This window comes from Pinus tabuliformis, chromosome 7, assembly GCF_031772625.1.
Source record: "Pinus tabuliformis cultivar Carrire ecotype Pingquan chromosome 7, CPIR1, whole genome shotgun sequence".
NCBI classification, from domain to species: domain Eukaryota; kingdom Viridiplantae; phylum Streptophyta; class Pinopsida; order Pinales; family Pinaceae; genus Pinus; species Pinus tabuliformis.
The window spans coordinates 1,698,522,561-1,698,534,088 of record NC_142293.1 but is presented as its reverse complement, the minus strand read 5'-3'; the positions used below and the strand labels follow the sequence as shown (position 1 = coordinate 1,698,534,088).

The following is an 11,528-nucleotide window of genomic DNA, read 5'->3' as shown; positions in this document are numbered from 1 at the left end:
GAGGCAAAAAGTCTCACTCATAGCCTACTCAGGGCTTCAGATGGGAATTTCTTTTATAGACTGATCAACTTATTAGAACTACTTCTGCACTTTCTTCATCGGCAGAAGCCACTTGAAAATGCTTGAAAATAAACTCTCTGTAAGGGCCATTGTCAATAAAAATATTTGCAATGGAGGCCCTCAGCCCAACAACCATTTTAGCCAGCCTTGGAAGGCAAATAGTTGAGTTCAAACATGATGAAAATTTAATTCCCTGTATACAAAAGCATGTATTAGGTGTTGATAATGGCTAGAAATATGCACTGAAGATGTATATACCTCCTTTTGTACAAAAATGAACAGAAGAGGCAGAGGTATAAGGTTCACCTCGAATTTTCTTGCAAGTTCAATCCACTGTAGGATGTGAAAGGAAGTGTCATAATGCTAAGAGTGAAAAAGAGGGGAAGGAAGAAACTAATAATTTCAGAAATTCTAGCGTTCTATCCGTACCTTGATTTGTTCTAATAAAATAAATATTAATTGTTTGTCGACATCCAGGGAGCTATCTGGTAATAATAATAATATTTTATTAGTATTATAATAATAATAACAACAATGGAAAGGTGGGGAAGGAAGAAACTAATAATTTCAGAAATTTGGACCTTTTATCCTAGCTTTATTTGTTCTTCAGATCCAACTAATATTTTGTAGATCCAACTTATGGTGAACCAGTAGCTTGAAAGCCAATTGCAAGTCATTCAGCCAACAACGATCTATAAGCATGCCATAGTATTATGTCTCTGCGTATTCACAATAGTGATTCCATTGTCATATTATTATTCCCCACTTGGATAGAGAGATGACACAAGGGGTTTCTACATGTTAACCAACCATATAAATTGGATCTTATAAATTAAAATTCTTGTTTTCTAGCCTTCTATTTCTGTAGATATCAATTGTGTAGTTGATGGCATACTTTTTATAAATTCTTCCACAAACTATTATTATTTACAAAATATTCATTTTCAGAATACACATAACTAACTATTGCAATTGTAACTCATTATCATCCACCCTTGCTTTCAACAATGTCCATTCACATGTTCTTATTCTTCCCCACTCTATGTTATTCTTCCCCACTCTATACATGTCTCTATTCTTCTCCACTTTATGCTATTCTTCCCCACTCTATGCCTTACGGGTTTCCTTTGCAACATAAGGTGCAAATGCTAGTATATCCACATGGCGTTAAAAAGTGTATGATCTTCCAATTCATACCCAACTTGAAATACATATAACCAGTTTCATCAACTAACCGATAATCTTGAAGGCGATGACGAGCCCACACTATCTACCGTCTGACGATAAAGAACGCTGCAAAGCTAAGCGGTGATCGGAATGTCCGAGTATTTTTTCCCCAAATAATCGACCATGGCAGATGGCGGGAGGAATAATTTCCATAGGCAGGAATGCAATTGCTGTCACAGAAATGCTTATGGAGTGGAACAATCTCTGGAAGAAATGGATTTTCACCGAAGTCTGGGCAGTGCCTGCATGACAGGTGACTTTCAGCGAATAGAGAGGCTAATTTCCAAGGGGGTTGATGTAAATGCTGAGGATGCCTCTGCATATGCTCCGCTGCATTATGCTTCCAGAAATGGTCATGTTCAAGCTTGCTCCCTTCTCTTGAAGGTGCCCATTTGGTTTTTCAAATTCTTTTTTTTATTCTTCTCGTTCGATTTTTCGACCCGGTGTTTTTAATTTACTAGATTTTGATAGGAATGAAAATGAATTCCATGTCTATTAGTCACTCACATTCTTACACCCATTTAGAATTTTAAAACAAAATGGTAAATATAATTACCACTCGCTTATAGCAATTCTGATAATGCAGGTACCCTCCGAATCACCTCGAGACTCTAACAAATTGAGCACTCTCCAAAACATCTCAAATAATCTAACAAAACCAATATCTAAATTGTGTGGTGAATTGTATAAACCTTCTAACCTCCTTACATGCTCTAAATAGAGAGCAGATCCTACATACCGCGTCAACAGCTTGTTAAAGGCATCTCAACTAAGTCTTACACGGTTTTCTTTTGTTTAGTCCTCACTGCTATTTAGATTTGTATTGGCTTTGCAATGCCAATAGCTATGCTCTTTGCATATAGCCTTCTAAGATCCATGATTATTGTTATTGTTAAAGTTCATATGGAGCCTATTTAGCCCAAATATGTTGAGGAGAAGCAAACAAAAGTATCCTAAATCTGTTAACAAGACTCAACTAAACCAGATGCTAGACCACTACCATTGCTTGGAGAGCTTGGTTTGCATTGCACAATTCAAACATCAGATAACTTGATGTGCATTATACAATTCAAACATTAGAATTGAACCGACTCACAGACGCTGTGACAAATATGGGAGTAACTGTGTGTCATGTACCCACTCGCCTTCCCTTGAGCAGTGGGCCACCATCTGAAAGGAATTCTTTCATTTCTGCCCATCTGATTTTTGTAACAGGTTTCTTATGTAATCTACAAGAATTGTTTTGACTACAAAGCTGATATTGTTTCCATGGAAACTGAACGGTCATGAATCAGATAATGATTCTCATATATTGCAGAGGATTAATGAACAAAGACTTGTTTCCATTCATCCATTATAACCAGGCTTTATATTACAGTAGTTAGCAATCTGAAAATAGTGCCATGCATATATAATTCACAGATACTGCAAGGCCCCATAAACATAAGCAGCATCAAATAAGTCCACATTTCATTTATCATATTATGATCTTCACATTTAAAGAGCCATAATTTATTAATTTTCAAGCACACGTATGAAACAATGAAAATGCCAGTAATAACAGAGCTCAATAGAACAGCAAATAGGAGTACTCAATCAAATCTGTCCATGGCAACCTGCTACATCAGAGCTATTCACCACCCAGCCACCGGCTTTCAACATGGGCACACCCCTGAGCTGGGCTATGAAGCAACAAGGTCTAAGGAACTTTCTACTGGGCTTGATTCTCCCTCAACCCAACCCAGAATGCTCAGGACTCAGCCAAGTCTCTTGCTACAAATATTTCAGGCTTCTCAACCATCCTTGAATCACACGTACGGAATTCCCTTCTCTGCTATGCACTCTAGTAGAAAATCATCTCAGTCCATCTGCTGATTGCCCTCTGGTGAAACCTGGTATTATAGTCTTGGGTCATAACTGTCCCAAGAGTCAGGACTTTGCTGTTATTTGACAGTTCAAGTTTCCTTCACCATCCTCAAGCTCTCTACAGTCTTGCCATATCAGTTCAGCATTTCATTAGCATAGCAATATGGTTTGCAAGTTTAGTGAAGTAAGCAAGAAGAAACCAGGAAACCCGGGATGCCAAGAGAGAGAATTCATCATGGATCAATATTTTAAGCCCAATGGATAGCCACGGATGAATTCCAAAGGTCTTGCCAGTAAGAAAGAAAGAGTAATCTGCATGTCAGACGATATAAGTATCAGAGCGTGTCTGAGATACTTTGGAAGTCAGTGAATCAGAGTTGTGCACAACGAAGTACAATGTGAGAAGCGGTTGGTCACATTGTAAGTGAAGGGCTCACTACAATGTTGAAGTTGCAGGCAGGTCTCTGGTACGAGGACAGGTTGGAGGGGTTGTCCAACTATACTCCTTGGAAGGAATGGATCAAGTTGGTCTTGCAAGTCAACAAGATCTGGGAGTTCGCCGAGAAAGAGATCAAGAAGCCAATCTAGTGTTGTATTCACTAGCATTATGAATGTTGTGTGAACAAAGAACTTAATTCTTCTTTGCCATTGGTAGAATGCTGAAATTTGTCTTCTTTCATAGTCAGTATCTGTCCAGTCTCCAAGATGAACAATATTATAAATGTTTCAACTTATTTTAGAACTTGTGCATTTGTGAACTGGCTTCTATTAGTGGAATTACTATGTGCGTTGGTTTTCGTCTGGAGTCTTCATTGAGAATAATTGTGGCTTGAAGTGGCTTTTTGAAGACACAAGTCTATGAGCCTGGACTCTGATGTTTTAAATAAGTGGAATCTGAAGCAACATATTCATATTTCTAAGAATTGGAAGGAAATTTTTTGTGTATTCTCTTTTGTGGACAGAATGGAGCAATACTTAATAAGAAAACAAGAGGAGGTCAGGCGACCAGTCTGCACTGTGCAGCATATGCAGGCCATGAAAATGTTGTCAAAATTCTCATTGATGCTGGTGCAGATCTATATGCTCAAGAATCTGATGGCTGTACTGCATTGCATAAGGCTGGTATACATGACTTGATATATTGTTAACATGAGTCTTTAATTCACATTTTCATATTTTAATTTTAATTTGAAATGTTTCTCGAATATGGATGACTATTTCTTTATGCCACAGATTGGTTTCAAGATTTGTTGCAAATTGCAATAACCTGAGTGTTCTACTGTCTACGTGTGAAATTAATAAATTTGAAAAAAGAGCACATCATTCTCAATGTACATCAGTTTTTTTAAATATTCTTAAGGTTGAACTTCTGAGTTGATGGTTGAAACTTGAAACTACGGCTTATATATGTTGTGGCCTTGAAAGGTTGGTATTGGAAGGCCTATGCTTGCTGTGACCCTGAATGGTTGGTATTGAAATATTGGCAGTGTTTTGGTTTGCGAGTTTAAGTTGTTGCTGTTGTTGCTTCTTTAGCCTTGAGCACACGAGGGAAACACTGTTGAGTAATAGTACATTTGCATTTTCTTTTCCATGAGAGTAATTTTGGTTTATGTTCTTGTTTGAAGCAGTTTTTCAAGGACATCATGGCATTGCGAATTTGTTAATGAATGCGAGCACCAAGATTTCTCAGATATGAGACAATAAGGTGAGATACTAAACTGATAAAACTCAGGTTTAATCAATGCATGTGGTTGTTTATTCGAGAGAAAATACATCTTTGAATGTGTCCTCATGCCTCATATCTATCTCTCTCTCTCTTTCTAGAAAGAGATAGTAGGTTCCAAACAGAAGAGAGAGCATATGTAATTCACTTTATCGGCAATGGCAGTTTCTTGTGTATCGATGTCATATGTTTTAAATTGTAATTCACTGCATATCCGAGAGACCTTTTGGGAAGCCATTATGCTGGAATCATGATTGTCGCTACACCAAAACCCGTAGGTGTTAGTAAACAAACGCATCGTCAGAGTTAATAGATCCACGAGAGGCAATTAAGCACATGTGGCAAAACACACGGGGAGCACTGGTTTATCCAATGTCCAACAATCCCCCCCTCAACGTGAGCCAGGTGTGATTCGAACTCAAGACCTTTGGCTCTGATACCACTCGTTGGAATCACGATTGCCGTTACACCAAAACCCGCAGGTGTTAGTAAATGGACGCATCGACAAAGTTAACAGATCCATGAGAGTGTTGATTCATCAGGATTTTATAGATTGATAATTACTTCCAATAATTACTTCATTATTAGCCTTGTATCACATTTATCATTAAGCAACTACACAGAAAATCTCAACTATAAAACAATAATGATAGTAGGATCAAGAAGAGACAACCAAAACACAAGAGACACAAAAATTTATCCTGGGAAAACCCTAAATAGGGAAAAACCCAACAACCTTTTCTTAGAGAAATTTGTCCAATTCAACAAGAGATACAATCTGAGTTCAATAGAACAACCTGGAAATTTCTAGGGCTAGACCAACCCTTCATCCATGAACAATAGTTTCCAAAGATAGATACAAAGATTCCTTCCAACTAGGCCTCCTTTAATCAGAAACTCGGTATTCCAATCTGCCTCAGAACAAACACAAATTTTCCCTTCTTCATGCCTCAAATTCTTCCTTTTATTCTACCTCAGGTTCGTCCTTTTGGTATGCCTCATATTAGTTCATATTCTGCCTTAGATGGTGATCCAAATTGGTTCAAATGGAGGAGGATGAATGGAGTATATATAGCATATTGGAGTGCCCCAATGGGCACATCCCTTGGGCTGGGCCAACTTAAACAGTTAGAGCTAAACTTACATTTTGGAGGCAAAATTCAAAATTCCATATTTAAATTTTCCATCTTTTGAAGCCGACTTGAAGTATACATTTGTATTTATCATTTCTTTCATATGAAGACTGACCATAGCTACAAAATTTCAACACCCCCTTTTAGCTAGGGAGGTATTCATAATTTACTTATTCAAATGTTCTGTTGTTGAAAATTTCTCTATTCCAAGAAAAGGTTGAATGAGCTCAACTATGTTGATAAATCCATCCACCTCATGTTCTATACCACAACCATGTGGAAAGCATCCGACATCAACATCATGCAAAGGGATCTAGTAACCCACTAGTCACATCTCCTTTGCAAAGTATCTAGTCAAGCACGAGCCAAATACCCATTGGCAGGTTAGGCACCCACTGAGACAAGACTAGTCCTTGGGTCACCAATCTACCAAGTCATCACTTGGAGTCTTGTTAGGAACCCACCTGACACATGGTGAAACTTGAGGCCCATTTACCATTCCCACATATCGTTACATGCTATTGAATGGTAAAAATACTTGCCCAATGCTATAAGGCACAACCTCAACCCACTAGCCAAAACCCATGGCAATATGGTTAGATAACCCCTGACCGAGGGAGAAATCCAGTTCTTGATGCTACTGGGCCAATCTCCCTAGCCATATTACATGGCTTCCCAACCAATACCCATGACCTAAGGGAGATTACCTGCCCCTTGATGCTACAACATCAACACTCCCTTCAACCAAGGAAAGCATTCTCAATCACTCCAAGCGTGTCCCAGAAGTATGCCAACTCCATCCAGGGATAAAGGCTTTGTGAGAATGTTAGCAACCAGCTCGATTATAGAAATACATAGGATCCTCACTGCTCCACACGCTTTAACTTGTCATCATGGCCGTCCCCCGCAGTTGATTAAACAATTCTGCAAGTAGCTTCTGAAGCAACACTGCTTCACGACTCGCTAAACAAACTGCAATATACTATGCTTCAGTAGTGCTGTTAGCTTCCTGCTCATCATAATAGATCCCAAGTTGAATCTGTGAATCCCTGCAGTTGTATGAGACATATCTCAATCCATATCCAACTGTACCATGCTGGTACCTCAACACATGCCTTGGCTCAACCATAAACTGACTAGCTCAAATCCATCACCACAACTGCTTTTCGATCACCCAGACTGGGTGTTCCCTCTAATGTTGAAACAAATTCTGTCGAGACGATTTGGGCTGCTCCCTCTACCACTCAACTTCATCAAATTGGATACCATGGGAATGGCCATGGACTTGTTGTCCATCATCCCAAATCTTTGAAGGATCGTAATAATACACTTCCTTTTGACCAAGGAAGATCTCACCCGACTTCTGCCACACTTCTAGTCCCAAGAAGTAATATCCAACCAAGATCCTTCATCTCGATCCTAGATATCAACTCCCTTTGTCATAATTTCTCCCTCTATCAAGGAAGCAAATCTTCTTGTCATTGTTTCTCTCTCTGACAAGTAAGTCTTTCCACTCTCATTAGAAACAAGATCAACCAAGATTTATTATATATCCATACCAAGCTCGAGGTCCACAAAGCTTTCTCTAGTTTGCAAACATGAGATCCCCTCTCATGTACCTCAAAGTCCAGAGGTTTTTCCTTGTACACTTCTTCTTCCTGACAACTGGAGCAAATGTCTCCTCATAGTCCTCTCCCTCTTCCTAGGAGAATCCTCGCTTTGTAATTCTCTATGCTACCATCTACCAAATGCTTGATCTTGTAAATCTACCTTGAAGTCATCACTGACTTTACATAGATCTCGACACAATGATATCCTTCAAAATTGCTGACTTTCCTGGTCCCTCTGAACTAAGAGCTCCTCCAGTTATCAAGTATGATTATAGATGTCGGTACAATTTCTCCCTCCACAAATTACTGACCCTGGGAGAATCCTCTTGCCACAAATTTCGCTTCATTCTTCCAATACTTCCACTTGCTGCCAGGGCCTTGGCAAATGTCACGATGTACCTACAATCCTCACTAGGAGGCCCATGGAAGAACGATTATAACCCAACAAAAGAAACAAAGACAAGAGGCTGACTAATAGCAAAACAATAATGATAAATGAAGAGAGATATAAAGTACTTATCTTTTGAGGATTGCAAGAAATTTACAACTCTCTCTCGATCCTTGCTTTCTTGCAAAAATGAAATGCATCTGCAAACTCATCATCCTCATCTTCATCATCAACATGTTGCTTTTCTTTCCTTCCTTGCATGAGCTAGGGTTTCTTTTTTCAATGGAAGCATTGATCTAGGCTTAGCTCTAGGGTTTTATCCACAAACCTTAGGGCTTTTCATATCCAAGACTTCAGGTCTTCCAGGGTTTAGAAACCCTAGATTACAAGTTTCATTTACACCTGATGTAAGTTGCACAGACTTTGTCATATTCAAGTTTTCTTTCCATATCGAGTGTTCAAAACCATAAGTGGAAAAGAATGTGCCATAGAGTCCCCATGCCTTTGCATATGATATTGTGATTGCCTAGCTTCCATCAATGAAGGATGTTCCATTTTGGTCAAACCACCAATGTTAGTTCAAGCAAATATAGTTTTGTATTCTGCTTCTTTACCAACAACAAATCTTCAATGGAAGTAAGATGTCTCTTTCAAAAGGGGATATGGCATTCCAAAAACTAAACCCTGATCAATAAGAGTAGACTCTCAGCATTCTCTGTTATCAGCAGAACTAGTTAGATTAAGGGCTTGAAATTCTTCAACAAGACAAACAGTAATAAGCCCTAATGGATGCAGACTTTGGCTCAACAACACACAGATGCTTCAACCATACATAGCACCTTTTCGTTGCATACAATTTCATAAGACTATCCTCCAATTCTTATATAGGGGCTTTTCAGTTGTTCACTGTGGGACAAAATCATTGTAGCAATAGTAACTCAGCCTTCACAAGAAAACTTCGGTCTCCAAACTTGATGAGGAACTTGGCCTCTTCTTTAAGAATGCCCTTTTTGGCTATTATATTAATAGAGACATGAAAGTATGCTTCATGTCTTCATAAAAAAATGGCATTCCAATGTCCTTCTTAACTTCCTCTGGCTCAGAGAGGAACTTCCTTGGTGGATCAATCAGAGATGTATCCTTTGATTAAATCAAAATTACCATATTTCTAAAACTTTTCCATATAAGTAATGGCACCATATCTTAGCCAATGCAATCACATACAAGGCATCTTCAACTTAACCTTTTCAACTCAAAAAAAATCAAGATCATGGAGTAACAAAGATGCCCTTAATTCTAAAACAAGCTACAGAGATTGTGGTACTTACAAATTGAATATGCCTTTCAGGCTGATAAGATTTTGACAGCTCAGGATTCCTTGGAGCCTTAAACTTCTTAGAATTTGATTTGGCTTCAAATTTTGATCAACTTCACAAGAGCCTTAAAATAGACTTCAACTCAAACTAGGCTTAAAATAGTCACCATTTCTTTTGTGCCAAACTCAGGCCTAGGTTTGTTGCCAAAATCCTTTTACAGTTCAGAATTCATTCTTCAAACAATCCTTTAATAATTTACCAAACCCTTGTCTTCTTGAGTGGATGAGATGGATATATTGAAATATGGAGCTTCAATACGTTCTTAAATAAACTCATTATCCTTCTACATATGGAGCTGCAATAAAGCAAGATCTCCAAAATCATCAACAACCTATGTCCACATTGGCTGGCCTTCTGAGATATTTTGGCTCTACTTCGAGAGTCTGAGGCTTCTCGATCCTTTCTAAGCTTCTTGTCCTCGGTCCCAAGGACATTTTCAGCCTCCCGTTGTTGAGAAATCTAGGGGCAGCAGATTAGGTGATTTTTCTAACTTTGATAACTGTTTGTGATGTATTTTTACTTCACTTAGTTAGCTTCTTCTTTCACTTGTTATTATTAGTGTTTTTCTTCATCAAACAACTACCAAACCATAAAGAACAATGAGACAAATGACACAAGATATAGGCGATCACCAAGGGCCAAAACCTTTCCAATCTGAGAGGAAAACCCACAAGAATTATTCTTATAGAATCTTCAATTGATGAATTCCAAGATCTAGGCCTGACCAAAAACTCCTCCAAGACCAAGTCAAACCTTGCCCTTTTTTTGTCAAGTCAAACAAAGTCAACCTTGACTTGAAACTATTGCAACTTCTCCTTCGTCTTGACCTCGGCCCTAAATTACTATTCAACTACTCTTTCTGCAATTCTCGAGCTCCTATAGCTTCCTGCAATTTTCACATGTGTGAGGTAATTAGGGTACTGTTAGCCCTTCTTTTCCTTCGCTTGATAGGGTCCCTTCTCTTCAAGATTTTGGCCTTCAATTTAGACTATCTTAGCACCAAAATTCTACTCTTAAGTATGACTGTAATTTGATATATTTTCTGCAGAAGATGCTCTAGCTTCAGCCTGCACGTGTGAGAGTTTTTACCCAAAAACAGTCCTGAAAAGATGCCTTTGTCCTCTTCGCTTTATCTTTTCCTTCCTTTGGTGATTTCTGTGCTCTTCATAGAGTTTTATTGTGTGTGATACTTGCCTCCAAAGGTGGTCAACTAGTCTTCTTTATATAGTCTTCTAGTCCCTTCAAAATAGGCCGACTTGTCCCAGCTTCTAGGCCGACTTGACATGTTAGGAAGGCTGACTTGTTGCATGCATTTTGACTTCGTCTTGGAGGGTTCCTTGACTCTAATTTGACTCAAATAATTTTCTTTTACAATATGTAACTTTCCCCAATTGGGTCTTTCATACATGACAATGACTTAATGACTTGTAAACTAAATGACAAGCCCTAGGAGCTGACAATGGGAGCTTGACCTAAAAATAAATTTCTCTTGAGCATGAAACCCATGCCTCAAGAACAACAATAATAAATTTATTTTTCTCATTACATCAAATACATAAAATCATGATTACATATGTCATTATGAAGACCGAACCTAGTTACATATTTCAACACTCCCTCTTAACTAAGGAGGTATTCATAATCCATACAAGGTACTTGGACATTCTCAATCTGAAGAATTCTCATAAGAAGAGTCAGATTGGTAACCCATCTGTTTAGCATCATATCAACCAACATTGTCACATAACAAGGCCTTGACTAACAACTCTATCTCTCCACAAGATCAGAGCACAATGTTGGTGAGACCAATGACTGATAGACACCATCATCATTGTCTCTCAAGGCACATACCCCACTCGGGTGTTCACAAGATATGTCCTCCCAAGACTATTCTTATCATGGATTCCCAGTCATCAAAGAATATTGGTTCTTATCTTATATGCCCTACCACATCCTCAAAAAGCATCGGATGCTAAATGCTTACTTAAGCCTTCATTCCTTCTTCATAATATGAAGACAAGAATGATTTGTCTATCTCTCTTCATGGCCTTCACTAAGACTTATGGCTGTTAGTCCTAGTCTAGTGCATGTTTGTCACTCTCTTTTAACCAGGGATGACCAACCCATTCCTATAAAATGAATGTA

At 38.5% G+C, this 11,528-nt stretch overlaps 1 protein-coding gene across 1 annotated transcript; it reads left to right on the top strand.

Moving 5' to 3' along the window:
- Nucleotides 1–1,354: 1,354 nt before the first annotated feature.
- Nucleotides 1,355–4,859, top strand: LOC149255068 (uncharacterized). Its single transcript, XM_089457162.1, has 3 exons — nt 1,355–1,671; nt 4,116–4,275; nt 4,782–4,859. The coding sequence occupies exons 1-3, from the start codon at nt 1,411–1,413 to the stop codon at nt 4,847–4,849; spliced, it is 489 nt and encodes a 162-aa protein (XP_089313288.1). The 5' UTR covers nt 1,355–1,410; the 3' UTR covers nt 4,850–4,859.
- Nucleotides 4,860–11,528: the final 6,669 nt, after the last annotated feature.

Bases quoted from the DNA above. Each gene is read 5' to 3' on its own strand.
- LOC149255068 (XM_089457162.1), top strand. From the start codon at position 1,411: ATGGCAGATGGCGGGAGGAATAATTTCCATAGGCAGGAATGCAATTGC. The intron at 1,672-4,115 runs GTGCCCATTTGG...TTTTGTGGACAG, and splicing joins CTTGCTCCCTTCTCTTGAAG to AATGGAGCAATACTTAATAA. The intron at 4,276-4,781 runs GTATACATGACT...TGTTTGAAGCAG, and splicing joins TACTGCATTGCATAAGGCTG to TTTTTCAAGGACATCATGGC.